Here is a 22,460-nt window from a genome sequence, read left to right on the forward strand (position 1 = left end):
TGAACTCAGTGACACTTCAGTGACACTACTCATCTGAGTAAAACTAAGAATGTGCTAAATCTTAGCAAGACTAGGAAATAAATTGCAGGCCCCTCAAGATAGACAGCATCTCTTGTATTTGACCACAAATGAATTGCGCACACGCTCTGGAGCCATATAAATAGATCTTTAAAACCTCAATTCCTCAGCATAATGGCCTTCTCTTGATAAAAGAAAAAAATCTTTCACCAGTTTACCTTGTGAATGTCTATTAGCGGAGCTAAGTCGAACCACCACTAAAATCTTATTACTACGAAGGGCAGCTCTACACCTTAAAACATTGAATCATCACAGCTGTGCCACTGTAGAACTTAAGTGAAGATGCTCCTGACACCAAAAGAAGAGCTCTACCGTCAGTGTAGTTAATCGACCTCCCTAAGAGCTGGTAGCTATGTCAGCGGGAGAACCTCTCCGCTGTCTACACTAGGGATGTAAGAAACAGTAACTCAAGTAGTTGCTCCCCCCACCCCGCTGCCCATATCAGAGAGAGGCAGAAAAGGTGGGAAGCAGGATCCAGTGCTGGGAGGAACTGGTTTAAAAGCCAGGTCCCAGCAGCACTGTCTCCGTGGGGAGAAGGGGCAGAGGCGCAACGGGGAACTGGCAGTGCTTCCACCTTTGAAATGTGCTCTTGCTACATTTCAGAAAAGGAAGTGCTGCAGAGAGGCTGAGGAAAGCAGGGAACTCCAACAGTCCCTTGCTGACCCTGCGCTCCTTGCTTTTGAAATGTACAAAAGCCCTGGGAGGACTCTCCTACATTTCAAAAGCAAAGCACAGCCAGGAGTTTGGGGCCAGTTGGGGGATTCAGACAGCTGGCCCAGTGCTCCCAGAAGCACTTCACCCTTTGAAATCAAGAGCAGCAGGGCTCTTGCTACATTTCAAAGGCAGAGGCACCCTTTATTGACTAATCAAAAAGTCGATGTAAATTACATCAAATATTCAATTAGTTGATTGATCTAAATTTAACATCCTTAGTCTATACAGAGGATTATGCTGCTATAACTATATTGCTTGGTATGGATTTTTCACAGCCGAGTGAAATAATTATATCCATATAAGTTGCAGTGTAGTTGAGACCCTAAGATTTTTATACAGTCACTAACAGTGGTGAGTAATTTGTGGTCCATTGGGGTTCTGCCTGCAGCAAGTGCACTCCTCTGCCCCCTATCCTCATGCCTCTCACACACTGGAGCCCCGCGCTTATCTACTCTCAACTCCAGCACTTTTGGAGCACCATGAATTGGCTGATTCGTGAGGCTCTGCAAGTGCTGGGAGGGAGGAGGAGGAGTGGGGACAGAGCATTAATTAGCTGATTCATAGCAGACCGAAAGTGCTGAGAGGAGGGGGAAGAGTAGGTAACTGTGGGGCTCCTGTGTGAAAGAGGTGTGAGGGAAGAGGGCAGAGAGGGGCATGCGGACCGCAGGAGGAATCCCAATGGGCTGCATGCAGCCTGCAGGCTGCCCACTACTGGATTTTAATCTTGCGGCCCAATGAGATGAAGGAGGGCCACACACATAGCCCACTCATCAGTCTTGGTTGCCCACTGCTACTCTAACAGCTCGACTAGATTAACTCATTGTAGAGAGTCTACCAATACTGTTTATTTAAACAAATTGCCCCTCTGGCTTTCGCTTTACCAATTCAAATCTATTTTAAAATAAAATCGCAACAATACACAACAGAGCAGTGTCAATTCTGGATTAGCCTCAGGCACTGTATACAAGATACAATACCTCTTCAGTATATTTATATCCTCTGGCCTCAGCATTTTGGACTGTTTTATTCCATTTTTCTGGCAATAACACAGCTAAGTGTAAAATGAATTTGCTGGGATCTTGCTTGCGTGGATCCTTCGTTCAGTTTTATAAAAAGGGAAGACATTTAACTACATAAACATGACATTTATTCATGGTGTATAAACAGCTCTAGCAAACTGTAGAAAAATACACAATTAGTCATGAAAGTAAAAGTAAATTCAGTTTTATTCTTTACATGTGATAAACAACTGTCTGAAGGGCAAGAATATGCACCACATGGTAAACTTTCCACTCTACCAAGCAAGAATTCATTTGGAAATCATTTAACACACTTTCAGCTTTTCTCTTTTTATTATTGGCACTGGAAATCAATTTCTTGGTGTCTATATACATAAAAATAAAAGCAAAACACCTGGCCTCCATGTTCTATCTAAAATTCAAAAGATCACAGAAGTTTAAAAAGACTTCTAGAACAGCTTTCAGAATCATTCTATATCAAAGTACCAGCATCATTAAGTGGATCTCCTTTTAATTCCCACCAACATTTCCTAAAATCTTATAAGTGAATTGCAATAAACCATTAAGTAGTCAAATATAATTTCATTTGCACTACAACAGACAGCATCTTCCTTCATGGGTAAGAATTCTGCAGACCAATGGTTCTCAAAGTGCAGTCTGTGGATCACTAGTGTAGGGATGGTAAAATTAATCAACTAACTGAATAGTCGATGGAAATTCCATTGACTATTCAATTAGTTGATAAGGGCGCTTCCGCTTTGAAATGTAGCAAGAGCCTGCTGGGCTGTTGCTACATTTCAAAGGCAGAAGTGCCGCACAGTGTTCCATCTTTGAAATGTACAAGAGCCCCATAAGGGTCTCTTGTGCATTTCAAATGTGGAATGTCGCCACTGTACCCCTATCCTCTCCCACAGAGCTGGAGGGAACAAGCTTTTAAGCTGGCTCCCCCCCAGCATTCCCTTCTCCTCCCCCCTCCTCTGCCTCTTTTTGATAGAGGCAGCAAAGGGGTGAAGCGACTAGTTGACTAATGTGTCCACTATCCGATGACTAGTTGCTTACAATCCTACACTAGTGGTCTGTGGCTGCTTCCCAGGTGGTCCATAGCTTCAGCTCAGCCCCTAACCCACCAACTCAGCCATTACAGCCCCACAGTCACCACTCAGCCACAAAGCCACAGCACCAGCATGAGAAGAAAATGGAGCAGCAGTGCAGGAAGGAGAAGGAAGCCAAGGCCCAGCAATTGGGTGAGAAGATGGTGCAGTGCCAGGAACTTTTCCACCTCCGTGCCATCCAGCTGCAGGTGAAGAAGCGGAAGGCTGAATTGCTGTGCAGGTGCCAGGTGTGGCCAGTGAAGTGACAGGCCAAGGCCACCAAGCCCCAGTAGCTAGAAAGGCTAAAACACAAAGAGCCCAACCTGAATGTGCAGCTGAGCATGGAGCTGGCCAAGTTCCTGGAGATACTGAAGCCCAAGGGCAGCATACTGTGTGACCGGTTCAAGAGCCTGCAGAAGAGGAACCTGATTGACCCCAGAGAGCAAGCCAAGCTCAAGAGGAAGTATCGGCTGAAGTACATGGAGAAGAGAGCCTTCCGCTAAGTCACGTTGCTGAACCCTTCATTTTTGTCCCTATCCCAGAGCCTAAGGGGGTCCCACAAAAAAAGTTTATCTGGCCTATGGGAAAGAAAGTTTATCTGGCCTATGGGAAGCCCTGAACCTCCGTCTTCCCTGTCCCTTCCCCTCACACCATGGGGCTGCAGCACCAGAGGAGTTGGGGGCCACATCATTGAGGGCTGTGGGGTTTTTGGAGGAGTTTTTTTTTTGTTTGTTTGTTTCTCACTTGTGTGGTCCCCAACTGATTTTTCTGTGGATCAGTGGCCCCCAACCCAAATAAGGTTGGTTCCTCACCCCCTACTCCCCCGCCATAAATAAAAAAACATTGAAACCTTTTGTGTTGGACATAAATTAATATTTTACTTTATTTGAAATGATGTTTGATAAACTAACATGAGAAAGTTACAAGACAGTCTGTTTAATAATTTAAATTAAATCATTTTTCCCTAGCTGCATCACTAGCAAAATGGCTTGGGCATAATTATATAATTAACAGTGAGTTTCCATTAGCAACTCCATACCCAGCAACCACGAAGCTTAGAAGCACTGCTCAGCACTCTCATAACAATTCCTTCTCTTCTGCCAGTAAGGTAGCCAGCCCTCCCAGTTCCACCAGGAGTTTCCAGGAATCGAGTTCCTCTTCTGGCGACTACTGCAGCCAATCCAAGAGATTTTAAACCACTAAAAAAACCTAATAGTGCAGTGGGACTATGGCTCCATACCTGCACCGTGACTCCCAGAAGCAGCCAGGATGTCTCTGCGGCTCCTGGGGACGGGGAAGTACTCTGTGTGCTGCCCTCCCCTACACCAAGCGCTGAGTCTGCAGCTCCCATTAGCCAGGAACCATAGTCAATGGGAGCTGCAGGAGTGGTGTCTGTGGGCAGAGGCATTACCTAGCAGAGGTGTCAGGGCGGGGGTGTGAAGAAATCAGTGTTGAGGGGTGAGGAAGGCCTCAGGACAGGGAACTTGGGGTGCAGGAGTCAGGATTCTGAGGTGCAGGAGCTGGTGGGGGGAATGCAGGGAAGACAAGGAGGATGAATCCCTATCCCACCCAAGAGTCATACTAAGAGGGCTGCTTGGCGGGGGAGAGCTGCATATCCTTAACAGGCCCCTTTCACCTGCTTGGAGGCTGCTTAGCATGGCAGCCTGCAGACAACTCCAGGAGCTGAACTGAAAGTGCACTCTGCCTCCTTCCATAGCTGAGTGCCCCAGCCCACAGGCTCCTCCTTGCCGGAGCAGCACGCTGTCTTACTTTCACTGTCTTATGTTCTTTATCAAAAAAAGTAGAAATGGTCTCTTGCTATAAAAATTGTGTGACCTCATTAGAAGTTTGAGCCTGCATACTCACATCCTTTTATACAATCTCAGTTTACACATCAGAATATTTCTTTAATTGTTATGCAATTTCTTTTAAGAATTTTATCCAACAAAATTATAGGTTAAGATTAGACATGTGAAGGTTTAATGGGTTAACCAGTAAGCCTCACCGTTAAGGTTAACTGGTGGGGCTGCAGTGAGTTCAGGCTCCCCACAGACAGGAGCTGCTCCAACTGAGACACCAGAGCAACCCCTGCCTGCAGTAGGACGGGCGGGCACAGGCAAGAGATGCTCTGAGCAGGCTGGAGCAGCCCCTGCAGAGCAGCCCCCTGGTCACTCCCCTTTAATCGGTTAACTGGTTAAATAATAGGTTTTACCCGTCAGCCTCCCCCCCCCCCCAAAAATCTAGGTTTCAGCAAAAGCATGAGGACTAAATGTTTTAAAATGGAAGCTTAGATTTGAGTGGGGTGGAGACTGGGGTAAATCCTAGCAAGTTTTGTGTTTATTGAATCAAGAAGCCCTAAGTATGTACGTTCTCTTTCTTCAGAAGCAGCAGAGAACCAAAGCCCATCATAGTTTTAAGGAAATGACATTTTTCACGTGTGAAAAGGAGCCTCTGACCATTCAAGCATAGTTATTAGTTGTTTTCCTACCCAGTTTGTGATTTAAAAGACCACAGATTCTGCCTAAATAAATGTATCCCTGCAGCTTTAAATGTAAGCTTCAGGTTCTGTACCAAAACTTTTAGTAACATTGCAGAAAGCACTGTTAAAAGTTAGACATATTTCATTGGCAGCATTTAAAAAAAAAATTGAAGTACATTCTGTAGGCTGTAACCATTTGGAAATAATAGGCAAATAAAATTATTTATGTACAGTAACATTTAAGTTTACTTTCAAACTTGTTTAAAAAAATTTCTAAGATGTCTTTAAACAGTTTGAATTTTTTGACCCAAACGGTCAAAATTAAACACTGGAGTTCCTTTCAAGAATGTTTTGTTCAACTGATTGGGACAAAACTAAGAACTGAAGCTTATATCATTAGGTTTCATGAAATTGGCTGCTTTTAATCAGTTTTAGAATTAGAACATGTTACTCCGATACGTTACACAGCTCCTCTGGTGGCAGAAATGAGGTCTAGAACCTTATCTTCCCAAAGAAAACCCAAGGGTTCCACCAACTATATATCAATTTTCTACTAAGTGGTCCTCCAAAAGTTTTAGGAATGGTTTTCAGTTATCATTACATTATCTCTGAAGACTTTTTAAAGAAGTTCTTTGCAAAGAAGTACATCCAACATAGATAAAACTATTTACTGTTGCATACACAGCAAAGAATAAAGTTTAGACTACTTACTTGGGATATATAGGTTCATAAAGAAACTTGTCCCTTGAGGATGGAATATCAAAAAATAAGACGTATCCATTTGCAGTCTGAAAGAGAAGATGTTGCAGCTTTTACAAATGTTGTATTTGTGTGTATGTATAAAACTTACAGCAATTCCAATCAGAACAATTATAGACGTCTCAAGCATTTTACAAATTAAATAGCATATCCAGAAAAAACACACTTAATTTCAGACATCAGTTTGAATAGAATGGTTAACCACAACTTGCCTGCCTGTGTTACTTAAGACAAAATACGGCTGATCATCAGCAAGATACTTCAATTAATCTTAAATGAGCAACTGATGCACAAAATATTACACAAGCTATACTGATATACAGGAAATAACAGATGCATTCCTGGTAAAAATCTAAACTACCCCTTAAAATCCACCATATGGAACATTTATACTGTAAAAAAGACAACATAAAAAGCATACCACTATATTTCCTCCTTAAATAGAGATTAGAATTCAGACTGTAGAAGTATGGGCCTGATTTTTAAAAAGGTATTTAGGCACCTAGTGGGTTTTTCATTTAAATGAATGGACGTAGGCACTTCTGAAAATCCCACTAGGAGCCTAACTTTAAAAAACTGGCCCACAAAAAATGTGCAGTACCGCCAAGCTGTAGCAGTAAACACCAGTGCAGCATATCCTCAGCAACTCCAAGAACAAGAAATGGTATGCCTAAACCCACTGCAATGCCAACGTAATTCCAATACATTTGCTTGTCAAAATAGCAGAAAGTAGTTTCAAACTTTAAATGGTCTATTTGTCTAGCAGACATTGGTTTATTCAGTCATTCATTAATAATTACAATTAAGACTAAGAATTCATCCATAAACAAAGCAGAGATAAGATGACCAAGAAGGTCCTAAGGCAGCCAGAAGCTTCTTCCCAAATGTTTAACAATATTATCTACACAAGTGGGCAAATGCATTTAAACTAAATGAGGTCTCATTCGTTTTAAAACTGGATGGGCATGCACTCGAAGCAAAAAGACTGAAGGCAAGAAGAGAAGAAATATGAAAGGTTTCAAATTTCTTTCCAAAGTTGGTTTCCTGTTTTTCAGCTAAGGAACCAAAAGGGAAACATATTTGTTAGCTTATTTCATCAGCTTGGATAGTGTTTTCACAGCAGAAACTTAGTGCTCTAATATATTCAAGTTGATTTTCAGCTTCAAACTAAAAAAACCCAGGAATATAAAAAATAAATGGGATTCTTACAGGAAAATACCTTTCTTCCTTCAAGGTAACAAAAAAACATGCCACTCTGACCTTGAGAGAATTAAGTTTCCCCTTATTTCAAACCACTGTGCAACAAAATTAACTTCAAAGCACAATACATAGTACAGATACTTAACATGCATCTATCTAAGTTGTCTCTATTGCTTAGCACCTGTTCAAATATTTAAACTCTTGTAAATATCCTATCCAGATAGGAAAAGTAAAACAATACTGTAAAGTATCTTCCTACTGACATTAACATATAAAAAGCCTTCTGGAATTCCATCCTCAGTACAAGCTGCTATCCTCAGTAGGGATGTTAAGAGGTAGGTAACTAATTGAGTAGTTGATAGAATTTGTATTGACTACTCAGTTGATAGGCAGCCAGGATCAGGCCTGGCTTGTGCTAGGTCCGGGACCAACCCCCTCTCTCCACCGCTCCCCCAGTGTCTCTGCAATTTAAAAGGCAGTAGGAGCCCAAAAGATTACTGGGACCCCCTGCAGACAGAGACTCTCCCTATTCCCTGCTGGGATCCCCTTCAGATAGAGGCAACAGCAGAGGGGGAGGGGAGGCGGATAGGCAGAACCGCAGAGAGTGCTGAGGTGAACCAGCTAAGCTGGCTCCTGCTTCCCCCTCCCCTTGCTACTTCTGATACAGAGGCAGCAAGGGGCAGGGGGAGGGGGAGGGGGAGGGCAATGCAAGTAGTAGACTACTCCTTTACATTCCTAATCCTCAGAAGCTTTTCTTTCTAAACACCACATCAAATACCATCAATGAAACTAAACGAACAGTGAAGGAACTGATTTTTTTTTTTACAAGTTTGTTTAAAGGACATCACCATAATCATTCAACTGTGCACCTACTGTGCAGTAGGGGTGTTAGAGAATAACCAATTAACCCATAAGCTCATGCTTATGGGTTAATGGTATCAGTTACACTCAGCTGCCTCCCCCAGAGCTGAACTGGCAAGGGCTGACCAATGGGGAGGAGCTGCCTGCTCCAACTCCCAGGAAGGTGGCTTCACTGTCACAGCAAAGCCTCCTCTGCGGACATCAGGCCCACAGGGGTTGGCAGCCCTGCTCCCAGGCAGGCTTCACTGCAGGCTTTATACTGCAAAGCCAGCAGTGCAGGTAAGTATGTAACCCCTGAGATTTTCAGTGGTTATACAGTTAACCTATTACATGATTTTTAACATCCCTATTAAGTAGGATAGTTTTATACTGAAATACATTGAAATAAATCTCCACATTCTATAGCTCCTCAATAACCTACTCATGGGAACAAGGTAGAGCTCCCCTTCAGGAGACTAGTCCCTGGTTCCACCCCTTCAACTCATGACTCAAGACCCGTTCCCCCTTAGCCAGAGCCCTGAGACTAGGGAAGTAAATGTTTAAAGAGTGAGGCTTACCCGTTAAAGTTAACTGGGGGTTGGAGAAGCTCCATGCCTAACATGGGCAGAGGGCTGCTCTGGACCAAATGCCAGAGCAGCCCCTGCCTGCATGGCCCTCTGACCTACCTAGGCTAGGGTGCTGCTCCAGCCCAGGAGCAGGCAGGAGGGCTGTGCCTGCCCCACTCTTTAATCAGTTAGCTGGTTAAACAATTAAACAAGATTTTACATCCCTACTTGAGACACTCCCACCCCAAATCCAGAGCAACAAGTCCTCCCCATCTCATCCCCTCTCCCACTCGGAGGGGCCTAAATCTGGCCAAACCCCAAACTCCCTCTTACTTGCCTGGAGGAGCTCTGAGCCTCTCCCTTCCCCCAAGTCCACAGCATCTCTGCCCCGCAAAAAAGCTGAACTTTTGATATGCCCCATGCAGGGAAGCTAAAAAGCTAAAAAGGTGATATGTGTTACTCAGCTTTCCCAGGGTTCATCAGTAAATCTCTGGTGTCCAAGAAAACTACTGATGAATGCAAGAAGCTGATTAGTACATACTACCTCGTCAGCCTGCCCAGAATGGCTGGGGCACAATAAAGCAAAAACTTCCCCTATGAATCACACAACGAACAGCAGCACTGGGCCAATTATACCCACCATCCACACTAGTCACTGTCAGTAGATTGCGAGGACAGCCACCTTCCTTGCTCCAAGAGACAAGTATGTTTATTAATCAAGGAGTGTATTCACTGCACTGCGAAGAATTCATCAATAAGATTTCCCGTTTACAGCATGTCACTGATTTAACTCCGTTCCCACTGCATTTACTGGTGGTTGAGTAACTGGAAAACTTAGAGGAATTGTGGAAGATAGGCAACAGGAGGGGGAAGTATAGGAAAAGGAGAAAGTCTAGAAATATATTTGAGATCCTGATTTAATCTGAACCAGGGATGGGCAATAATTTTTACTCTGGGAAAGCACTCCATAAATTTGGTTAAGGCCTCATGAGCTAGCCCCAGGGCCCTGGAAGGATGATGCCTCTTGCAGAAGGAGCAGAGCAGGGCTGCAGTGAGAGACAGAGACTATGTAGCCCAGAAACTAGGTGAGTTTAAGAGATGCCATGTGCTCTAAGACACTCGCTGAAAGCTCTCCTGATCTGCCTGTTGTCTTCCCCCCCCCAATTCTGAAGAGCTGGAGCATGGTGGTAGGGAGATCGTTTGTATGAAAGAATGAAAGAAAAAACTGTGTGAGCTAGGTGCTGGAGAAATTGCAGAAACAGTACATTGCCTCTAAGAAAGGTACTCAGAGTAAACCACAGCTTGCAGGAGCTCTCAGACCTCCCCAACCCCAGATCTGCAGAGATAGAGTACAAGGGGCAGAAGACACCGTAACATCATCATTCCCCTCTACCTTTCCATCCCTGATCTGCACAGATAGCCAGAAGGTCCTGGGAACAGCTGCTGCAGGACAGAACAAGGTATGGGGACAGGCACCTGAACACATGTAGCCAGCTGTATGCACTCTGCTAATGAAGTGAGCAACATGTGACACTTCTGTGAGAAAGTAAAACAACTGCTCATAAAACTCCCTATACAATTCAAGATCAAATCTACACAAACACATCCAATCCCTGATCAGGAGTTTTCTGCCTGCCACCCAAAATACACAAACCTGGAAACCCTGGACAACCCATCACCTCAAGCATCAGCACACTTACAACAGGATTATCTGGCTATGTTAATTCTCTCCTCAGTCTCTATGCTGCCAGCACAATAGATAGCTTTGAGACACCACCGACTTCCAGAGGAAACTACAGAACATCAGTGATCTACCCGAAAACACCATTTTGACCACCATGGACATAGACGCTCTTTACACCAATATTCCACATGAAGACAGATTACAGGCTGTCAGGAATCCCATCCCTGACGACACCATTGCACACCTGGTTACAGAACTCTGCGACTTTGTCCCCACACACAACTATTTCCGATTTTGAGACAATTTATAACTTCAGGTCAGCGGTACAGCTGGGGCAGCTGCATGGCCCCACAATATGCCAACATCTTTATGGCAGACCTTGAACAACCTTTCTTCAGCTTTCACCTCCTAGCACCTTTACTCTACTTACACTACATTGATGACATCTTCATCCTATAAACCCACAGGAAAGAGACCCTTGAAGAACTTCACAGGGATTTCAACAACTTCCATCATCAAACTGAGCCTGGACAAATCCACGAGATCTCCACTTCCTTGACACTACAGTACAATTACATGATGGACACATTTTGACTACCTTATACCAGAAACCTACCGACTCTTACACTTACCTTCATGCCTCTAGCTTCCAACCAAGATACATTTCTCAGAACATAACATGAGAACATAATCTATTGTTGACAGCCAAGCCCTAAAATACAACCAGATTTGCTCCAATCTCACAGAGACAAACACCTCCAGAATCTATATAGAGCATTCTTAAAACTAAAATACCCACATGAAGAAGTGAAAAAACCAATTGACAGAGCCAGAAGAGTACCCAGACATCAGCTACTCCAAGACAAACCCAGAAAAGAAAACAACAGACCACTAATTGTCATCAACTACAGATCACAATTTAAACCCTTCCACCACATTATCAACAATCTACAACCTATCCTGGAAAATGACCCCTCACTCTCACAGGTTGGGGGGGGGAGGGGAGAGGAGAGGGCAGGCTAATCCTTGCCACAGACAAACCCCTATCCCCCAACAAATTATTTCCAGTAGCCAGACAGCAAACCTCCATCGTATTCATCCAGGAACCCACCCTTGCAAGCAACCCCTGTGCCAACTCTGTCCACATATCTATACAAGCGATATCATCACAGGATCTAACCACATAAACCACCACATCAGAGGTTCATTTAACTGCACATCCACTAATGTGATCTATGCCAGCCCCTCTGCCATGTATATTAGCCAAACTGAACAGTCTCTATGGGAAAGAATGAATGGACACAAATCAGATATCTGAAAAGGCAACACACAGAAATCTGCTGGGGGGGGGGGGGGGGGGGGGGCATTTTACCTTGCCCAGCCACTCATTAATGAATCTCCAAGTCAACTTATTGTTTCATGCCAACTCCACAGGGAAGCCTTAGAACTTAACTTTATTTACAAGTTTGATTCCTATAACAGAGGTAAAATAAAGACATTGGCTGGATGGTCCACTACATTCCACATCCTAATGACATAAAAACCAAATAATGGGCACTTAAGAACAATTAGTACCTTTTCTATCAGATTCATGTAGCATGGACACTCAGACTCTTTCCCCTCCCCTTTCCCACGCCCCTATTTATTTAGAAAGTGGACCTTTAATAACTCCATTCATCTGAAGAAGTGGGCCATGCTCAGGATGTTGTGTTAGTCTCTAAAGTGCTGTAAAATTTTTTGGTGTTTTTTAAGTTTTTCCAAACAGAAGGGTTAAGGCAGGCCGGATCTGACCTGTGGACCATATTTTGCCCATCCTGATCTAGACTAAATTATTTTGGTCCTATTGTGACAATGTAATTGACTGCCAAATGAACAGTTATCAGGATTATAAATGCTAATCTAGACACCCTGGAGAGTCTTACACAGATTTACGTTTAATGTAGTAGAGAAATCAATAGTGAAAACGCTAAAAATAATTTATATTTATAGAATGTGTACCTAACATATGTACGTGTGTGGTTCAGAAGCAGCATATCTGATTAACCGCTAAGCTTTCAGTATTTGAACTTTCCAATCATCTGAAAATATATTTACTGGCTTTTTACTGCAGTTGAGAAATCCAAAGAACATCACTAAGAACAGCGATACCAGAACTCATCATCCCTATACAAAAACTGGAGAGAATAGAAGACAATCTCTTTCCAAATAAAACTGGTGGCCCTGAAGTTCTGTCCTGGTCTCCTTTCTATCCACACCTCCAATATTTATCTTCTTGAAATCTTGTCCTTAGTGTTTGTGGCTTTAAACTCTCCTTTTCTCTTCTCTAATCACTCTTCAGTGCATCTCCCTCACCTCCAACTTTTGCTGAAGGTTTTACAGGATTAAACCCGGGCTGGGGTTTTTTGAGCCTATATACGTTGTCATCAGATAACCTCACACATGTACAACTTCAGGCACCTTTATGCTGATGATTCAAACCTACCTCTACCTACCATTTGAACCGACTTCGTCTTGTCTTTAACATTTCAAAGTCAAATAATAAACTCAACATAGCCGAAACTGAACTCATGATCACCGTCCTTCTTAAAACTCTCTTCATTCCCAGACACACCATCTGCCTCGTGCTCTTAGGCACTCAGGCCCATAACCTAGATGCCATCTTCTATTTGCCCTTCTCTCTACATTCGGACCAGATAGATACGAGTCTTGATGTTTCTCCCTATATAATTAATATACTGCTTCCTCCTCTTCACACTACCAAAACACATCTTAAATCTTGACTACAGAAATATGTTCTAAATTTTATTGCTGAAACCTTACTGCTGCTAGTTTTCCTAGCAATCTGCTGGATCATACTGCCAGCTTTTTCTACTGGGATTTTCCATGCGTAAAATACAAGCTTCTTGTCCTTCAGGTACTTCACAAATAAAATGTATTTAGTAGCTATATAGCGTGAAGCTATAATACTGGCAGCTGCCTTTGCTCCAATGTTCTCCGCACTCAACACCTACATCTCAGTTTCTCTCACAACACACTCCATTGCTTATACTCACGCCATTTCCTATGCTTACGAAAAACCACTCCCATAATATTTGTAAAGCCATTACTTTATCTTCTAAGATTGAATTCTGTTGTGATGTCTATACAGCTGAAAAGCTATAGCTATTACTTAGCAAGCAAGATGTTCTTTTTTAAACACTGATCTCATCCTTCTCTTACCCTCTCGCCAATATTTTCCTCCCTCACGGTCTATTAAGACTCTGAGGCAGGGACTAACTTTGTACTTCATTTCTATGAAATGCCCAGGACCAAGAGGCACTGGTTCCTGATTGGGACCTCTAAGCATTACAGTAACACAAAAAATGAACATCTACAATATTCTTGTGGACAAAATTCAGAACTAGTTGTCTTTTAAATTATTTTTATGCAATGTAATTCATGAGATAACTGACTTATGTAAATGATCAATACTGATTGTATCCTTGAGGTTTATACAGGACATCTTAACCTTGGCACAGCAGGTCTTCTGGCATTAGTTAAGACTGATATTCATTTTACACACACCCACCCTTAGATCAACATTACGATAAAAACAAATTCTCTACTTACTGAAACAGCTATCATGGTGCTGTCTGGCCTCCATTCTGCTTGCTTATAAGGTCCAAACTGAGAAGCTGGCTTTGACAGTTCCTTGTAGCTTACAATTAATACACTGGGCTGGGGAAAGAGTAATAAACAGTAGTTACATTTCAAGTCTGAAGGATAAAGAATACTGCTTTTTTTATTGATGGTGGTTTTTGCTACTTTTGTGTTGGTATCACAAACTAAAATCAAGTTATTCTGAGGCTAAAAACAGAATTTCAGGGAAATCATTACTGTACAGTTGACAAAGAACAGTATACAGCTTTTAAAAGGGATTACATAAAAGTACATGCTAAATCTACTTCACAACTTTTAAAACCAAGCCATTTCCCATAAACATGTGCTACAGACACCAGATCAAGTGTTATTATATAAGACAGATAAGAAATGAAATTATAGGTGGGGCTGGTGCCCAACACTGCTCAATGTGAGACTAGTTTTGGTACTTCTAATTTTGCCAAACCATTTGGGCCAAAACTTTTCTATACCAGGCATCTTCCTCAGGAGGGAAAAAAAATTAAGCCAACATTTCTGAAAAGAAGTCATAGGAAAAATAATCTTTGCCTCTATGCTTCCGTCAGAAGCTTCGAATTTAGCAAGGGGTGACTTCTTGATCAAGAATGTGTTTATCTTCCCCATGAAAATCCACATAAATCTAGCAAAGTTATAAACCTTCCCAAAAAGTTTGCATACTACTACACAGACTAGCTCAGGGGTGAGCAATTAAAAAAAATGGCAGCCTGCAGAGTTAGTCCCTGGAGGGCTGCCACTGCCATCGCTAACCCTGCGGACCGGATCCAGCCCATGGGCTGGAATCTGCCCATCCCTGGACTGGCTAAAACCTTGCCGTTTGATTCCACAAAGTCCTTGAGCAGAACTCTCTCTACAATTGTGGCTCTAGGTTGCAGGCCAAGCTGGGGTGCAGCACTGAAATGGATCAAGAAGCCTGTTTCTCCTGAGTCTTGGAGCTAGAGCAGGAGTCGGCAATCTTTTCAAACCAAAGAACCAAACTACATCAAAATTCAAAACAAGTGGCCAACATAGAGCCAGTATAAGAATGTCCATTTGCGTGACTGAAAACATAAAACTTAGTATTACTAATAATTGATGATTAATAATAGCATAAATGAAACATTGTACTCAAGGATTTTATTTAATGGGACGACTGCTGCTGCATCTTTTCACACATTTCTTTGAAGTTTACATCATTAACTGGTCAAATTCAGCTTCATGTACGCATTCAGGTTGTCTTCTGTCAATCTTGAGAGCAAATTACCTTTGATGTGATTCAAATGAGCCTGTTCACACATATTGGTGGAGCCAAACATTGAAAGTAAGGCCAACCTGACATTCCTACATGGTATTGTATGTAACAGGAAGTTCTTTCCAAGACTGCAGAATCAGATGATCATCATACTCCAATTTCTTCACGTCGGCCCATTTGTGCAGTTTTGCCAATTCTGCACGTTGTCAAACAAGGCATTCTAAATCAGAATTCAACTTGACAAATTTTTCCACCCAGATATCTTACTCCTAGAAATCTGCTATTTCCATTTCCAAATTGCCGACTAAAATGCCTGGAATGACTATCAAATCCAGTTCTTTGTCCACATAAAGCATTCATTGACTCAAATGTAAACAGAGAATGGTGTTTGCAAAAGTCAACAAAATGAGACTGGAATGCCATCAGAAGCTCAGAAACAAACCCAGCAAGCTGCTGCAAATCAAGGCTGTTATCTGAATTCTCTCTTACAAATCATGATCAAAAGCTTCAGAGGGATAGCCGAGTTAATCTTTAACTAGAAAAATTAAAAAATAACAAATAGTCTTTAAGACTAAAATAATTAGTCTTTAAGGTGCTACTAAACTATTCATTGTTTAAGTTTTTATACAAATCATAAAACATTCATAATCTTTTAAAATGTGCCAGTCTGCCCATGCTGATATCTTTGATGAAGACGGTCAATTTTGACTCTCATCCAAACACTGCCTGCTGCAGAGTAAGGACTATATTCTCTTGCCCTTGTAGCTTAAGGTTCAACTCATTCAAAAAGACTGGGACTTTTCAGCTGAGAAAAGACCAGTAACATTGACGAGATAGTAAAACTTGACCAACCAGTCACAGTCTGAAAGCTCGGTGTATTTGACACCTTTCATATCCAAAAATGACTTCATCTCATTAATACGGGTGGCAAAACAAGACACAACTTTGCCACAAGATAACTAGCGAACATTGTGCATTAGTAGATCAAGGTATTCGGAATCGACTCCCTCAAGCAGTGACTGAAATTGACACTGACAGGGCTCAGGCAAGAATACAAATGACAATGTGAACAACCAGTCCTATTACGTTTCTGAGTTCAGTTCCACATGATTGTGCACAAACTGCCTCCGGATACACAATGCAATGAAAGTTCAAAAGCAGGTGGTTCAGCTGTTCTGACAAGAGTAAGGCATCCCCAGTGTTTGCTGACCATGCTAGGTGCACTGTCTGTGTACACAGACACAAGATTATCCAACTGTATTTCTCATTTATCAAGTTCATCACAGTTTTACAGATGTCTTCACCCCTTGTTTGACTGTTCACGGTTAATATCTCAATCATCAATTCGTGTACAGAATTTCCACAAATATCATCCCAGAATACACAATTGATTAACACCACTTACGTCAGTTATCTTGTTCAAGGCAAATGAAAAATAAGTAGCTGTACTCAAATTTTGCATTTGTTCCTTATCAATTAAATGGGCTATTTTCACAGCTGTCAAACAATTTTTGCTGATGACATGTCTTGAATTGTCTAAGATTTTTGTACTTGTGAAACTCATCAAATAGTTCCTGACCTATTTTTAGCATGCATCTCTTCACATAATCCCTGTCAGTGAAAGGCTTCCCCTCTCGAATAATGCTGTATGAGTCTGCAAAACTTCTGGAGTTTAAGTTCCCACCTTTTTTAATGATACCAGGTAAACTATTTTGTCCAATGTTCATTTTTCGTTGCAGCTTCTTGCAAGCTTTTTTTCATGCATCACCCTCAGGGTGCAAATGCTGTACTTTTTGTCATGAAATTGGTTTGTTTGTTTGTGAACAGTCTCTCACTGCAAATGAGGCAGTATGGAGATTCAAACCTATTCACAAAAGCATACAGTTCTATCCACTCCTTTTGAAAATTTCAGTACTCTTCATCTCTCCTTCTCTTCACCATTTTTACTGTTAGGGGGTTACAGAGTTCACCATCACATACGATGGAAAAATTTCTTGACCAATCAAGAGGCTGGATGGTTGTTAAAATGAATAGTTAAAGGTGAAATAGACCAAAAAACCATCATGATAGGAGTAATTGTGTTTTTAAAATTCAGAATTAATTTTTCATTTTAATTTAAAAAGTGGTGTGTATTTTGGGAATGACAAAAGAGCCATATCCGGTTCTGTACTGAGTCATATTTGGCTCTAGAGCCGTAGGCTGCAGACCCCTGAGTTAGAGCATAACTAGAACTTGCTGGGCAATGAGACTAGAACTGATCATGTGAGGAAGACAGGACTGTAACAATGAGACAAAAGCTGGGAAGAGACAATTTAGAGGGCATAGGGCAGAAGGGGTCAAGCTTGGAGTAATGAATAAAACAGTGTACCCATTAGACTAGATCATACTCCTCCTAGTATCTGGAATGAAACTCAAGATTCCTGTGAAATCTACTGACACAGTGTCCCAAATTACCCTCTACTGGTGATCCATAGAGAGGATGACAACCTAACTACCAGTTACTCTACTTGCTCAAATGACAGAGGTCTGAGCAGTGAATCTAAAAGTCCAAACACTCCTGAAGAATCATAGGCATCAACACAACAGCACAGATGGAATTTGTTTATTCCGTTTTATTTTTAATACACAAAGACTATGAAGTCATTGGAATACTGTATATTTATTCATAAGAAGGTTATGAAAACTGGAAATTAACTTAAAAATATTAGTCACAGAATGCACAAATAAAGTTTGACTGTACTGGTTTACAAAATAATTTTGCATAGTAGTACTGCTGCATTTCAACAGGTATGTCCAAAAAGATTAATAGCCAGCAGAGTACAACATTTTATTTGGACAAAATTTGTGGTGTTTCTGGAAATGAAGATACTGTTTTCCTTACTAGAATAGATATTTAGTTCTAAATTAATGGGTAATCAAGTTAGTCTACCTAGACATAGAATTTAATGGAACAGCTACTGTTACAATCCAGTTTCAAGAGCTGAAATCAATAGCATGCCTCCACTGCTGATGAAAGGAGGTGCAAGTTATAGGAAAGAGTTCACAGTACTGGACAGACATGCAAAGATGAAACTCTATACATTATAGGGCAAGCTACATTGTTTTCTGCTGACATCTGAACCAAGCAAGGTGAAGTAGCTAGCACAGCTTCACAACAGAAACTTGAATGGATACTCTGGGGTGTAATACAAATCGTGATATATAAACATTTACACTAATTAGTTTTATAGGTTGCTCAGAAAAAACATGCTGCTTCCCTACTCCATTCTTAGAACAAAGAACAGCCCATGTGATCTCCAAAGCAATCTGTTATAACAAGACCCCAATAAAGAACATAAGAACAGCCATCCTAGGTCAGACCAAAGGTCCATTTAACCCAGTACCTTGTCTTCTGACAGTGGCCAATGCCTGATGCCCAAAAGGAGAATGACAGAACAGGTAATCATCATGTGATGCCTCTCCTGTCATCCATTTCCAGCCTCTGACAAACTGAAGCTAGAGACACCATTCCTACCCATCCTGGCTAATAGCTACTAATGGACCGAACCTCCATGAATTTATCTAGTTCTTTTTTTGAACACTGTTAAAAGTCCCGGTCATCACAACATCCTCTGGCAAGGAGTTCCACAGGGTGAATGTGTGCTGGGTAAAGAAAAACTTCCTTTTGTTTGTTTTAAACCTGCAGCCTATTAATTTCTTTTGGTGACCCCCTAGTTCTTGGGTTATGGGAACAAGTAAATAACTTTTCCTTTTTTACCTCGTCCATCGAGGCATGATTTTATGTACGTTTAGTATATCACCCCTTTAGTCTCCTCTTTTCTCAGCTGAAAAGTCCCAGTCTTTTTAAGGTCTCTGCATATGGCACCCATTCCAAACCCCTAATAATTTTTGTTGCCCTTCTCTAAACCTTTTCCAATGCATATACGTCTCTTTTGAGATGAGGTGACTACCTCACTATGCAGTATTCAAGATGTGGGAATAGTATGGATTTATATAGTGGCAATAAGATATTCTCTGTCTTATTCGCTATCTGTTTTTTAATTATTCCTAACATGGTTTGCTCTTTTGACTGCTGCTGCACATTGAGTGGCTATTTTCAGAGAACTATCCACAGTGACTCCAAGATCTCCGAGTTGATATAGCTAAATTCGTCCCCAACATATTTACTGTATGTATCATCATTATCAACCATGGGCTCAATGCCCTTTGGTGTCCGATGCCTCCCTCACTATTTCCTTCCATCTTTCCCTGTCCAATGAGGAGTGGCTTAGTTTCTGTCGACTAGCTTCACACCAATCTATTATATCATCTACCCATTCTCTGTGGGATCTGCCTCTCCTATTCGAACCATCCACTGTGTCGAATACCAGGGTCTTATCTGCAGAATGAACAATGAGCGAAAAGTTATGCCCGAATAGCTGTAGCTTCCGCTGTATAACCTTCCGCAATAGCTTACTCTTTTGGTTGTATCTTCCTATATAATTCCTTGTTGGTGACCTTCTGCATCCATTCTATTCTCAGGATCTTTCTATAACAACTCTTCTCAAATGCCAATATCCTTCTCTTCGAATCTTTCATCATCACCCATGTCTCACATCCATACAACATGCTGCTGAATACACATTTTCAAGATGCTTAGCTTCATTCCTAAGCTAATTGCTTTGCTTTTCCAGATCTTATCCATTGCCTTCAAACTCACTCTTGCTTTCGCTATTCTAGTCGCTATTTCCTTCTTACAGTCTCTAGATCATACATCATGTTGTTCCCCAGATACATGAACTTCTCTACATTCTCTAGTTCGATCCCATCTGGGATTATTTTTTTCCAGTGTGTATTACTCTACATTTATCAACATTAAATTTCATTTGCCATTTTGTTACCCAATCACTTAGTTTGGTAACATCTTTTTGAAGCTCTTCATTATCTTGAGCAGTTTGGTATCATTTGCAAATTTTGCCACCTCACTGTTTACCCCTTTCTCTAGATCATTTATAAATAGGCTGAATAGGATTGGTCCCAGTACGGATCATTGGGGGACATCACTAGTTACTTCTCTCTCTTCTGAAACTTACCATTTATTCCTACCCTTTATTTCCTTTCTTGTAACCAGTTATCAATCCATGAGCGGATCTTCCCTCTTATTCCATGACAACTTACTTTACTTAAGAACCATTGATGAGGGACCTCCTCCAAGGCTTTCTGGAAATCTAAGTACACTATATCCACTGAATTCCCCTTGTCCACATGCTTGTTGACCCCCTCAAAGAACTGTAGTAGATTAAAAGCTTCAGAGGAGTAGCTGAGTTAGTCTGTAACCGGAAAAACTTAAACAACTGAATAGTCTGGCAACACTTTATAGACTAACAAAACATGTAGATGGTATCATAGTATTTTGTGGGCCACTTCTTCAGATGAATGCAGTTATTAAAGGCAGGGCTGTCCTTAGGATTTATGGTGCCCTATGCGGGATTATTAAACTGGTACCCCTGTGCCTAGGTTTGTCGAGCAAAAAAAAGAAAAAAAAAAAGGAACCCACCAATACATTAAAATCACATTCCTTCCCCAAGACCTCACACATGACTTGCTCCATCCCCACCTCTCATGCCCACCCCTTCTTTCAAGCCTTCTCCCAGCACCTCCTCCTCCAGCCCCCAATACTCTTACTCCCTCCTCTCCCAGCATCACCCTGACATCTCCCACTGACACCTCCCCTCCTGCCCTTTTCCTCATTGTCTCCATTTGCTCCCCCCCCCGCATTTGTCTCTCTCCTCCACCGTCCCTTGGTGCTTGCCCCTTTATTCTCCTGACCTGCCCCCCTCCCATCAGCACAAGCCCGTTCCTTTCCCACCCCTTTCCCCTATTTTTCCCGCACCCCTCCCTTCCACCTTCCAAGTTTGCAGGGCTGGAGTCTGCAACAATCCAGCCCCAGAAATCCCTGCACTTCCGGCTAGACATGGGTAGGCACCTACAGAGCAGGGTGCAGAGATCTCTCCCATCCCCAACAAGAGGGCGCAGGTGAACAAAGTTCCCTCCATGTACTTTGGGGGGGGAGAGAGGTGGCCCCTGCATTGCCAGCAGGGCTCCTGCTTGCAGGCAGTCTGGCCTGCGGGGAGCCTTCCCACCCCCGCACGCTCGGGGGTGGAGGGAGGGAGCACTGTGCACTGCCTGCTCTTGGGGTGAGTGCAGAAACTCACAGTAGAGCAGCGCAGGAACATGATCCTGCTCAGCCAGAAGGTGCCCGGGCGCAGAGGGAAGAGTGTGTGTGGGGGGGTGCCTGTTCCCCCTCCTTGTGGCAGGGCGCTTGCGGGAGTTTGGAGGCTCCCTCCACCCCCCTCCTCTTCCTCAGCGTCTCCTGCAGAGCCATGGGTGGAGCAAGCACCAGCCGCCGCCTGGGTCCGCCTCCTTGGCCTACACAATGGGATCCGCACCCGGGGCCCCGCCTCTGCCCAGAGCGCACAGGGCGTGCCGCCCCACTGCCCGGAGCCTGACGCTGGAGGGGAGGCGCCAGGGGGTTGCGCCCCCGGCAGAAGCGGGACAGGACTCAGGAAGGCAGAGAGGCCCAGTTGCTCGCTGTACCCAGCAGCATTCACAACCCCGGCCCAGCTACCATCCCGCCTCTAGCCAGGCTCTGCTCCCCCCACGCCCCACTCAGCGCATCTCCTTCCTCCTCCTTTCCAGATCCACGGCTGTCTGTTTTTAAAAACGGCACCACAACATCACGCCGATGTGGCACGGCCCCCTCTGGCACGCCACGTGTGACCCGGCGCAGCCCCAGCTCCACCAGTCCCGCAGCCCCGGCTCCGGTGCAGCGCGCATGCCTATGCCTCCCGTCCGTCCCAGAAGAGTGGTGCCCTAGAAAGTGTGGTGCCCTATGCAACTGTGTACTCTGCGTATGCCTAAAGATAGCCCTGAGTAAACAGGGGATGAGGAGGAAGAAGGAAAAAGGGGAAAAAGGAATAAAAAGTCAATTAGAATGTTCCTGCTACATGAAGCTGATAGAGAAGGGGCAAATTATTCTTAAGTACCTATTGTTTAGTTTTAGTCATTAGGATGTGGAAGGTGGTGTGTTAGCCAGTAATGTCTTTATTCATACCTTTGTGATGGGTCCCAAACTAAATGAAGCT

General features: G+C 42.8%; 1 protein-coding gene across 3 annotated transcripts in view; it reads right to left on the reverse strand.

Moving 5' to 3' along the window:
• RIC1 (RIC1 partner of RAB6A GEF complex) overlaps positions 1-22,460 on the reverse strand; it is a 131,400-nt gene that overhangs the window by 94,811 nt on the left and 14,129 nt on the right. For all 3 annotated transcript variants that reach the window (XM_075931611.2, XM_075931610.2, XM_089779216.1), the window contains exons 2-3: positions 14,040-14,147; positions 6,093-6,169 (exon numbers count right to left, since the gene is read on the reverse strand). In XM_075931611.2, the coding sequence (XP_075787726.2) occupies positions 6,093-6,169; positions 14,040-14,147 (185 nt within the window). The remainder of the gene's footprint in view (positions 1-6,092; positions 6,170-14,039; positions 14,148-22,460) is intronic.

This window comes from Pelodiscus sinensis, chromosome 6 (assembly GCF_052426305.1).
Source record: "Pelodiscus sinensis isolate ZL-2025 chromosome 6, ASM5242630v1, whole genome shotgun sequence".
NCBI lineage: Eukaryota > Metazoa > Chordata > Testudines > Trionychidae > Pelodiscus > Pelodiscus sinensis.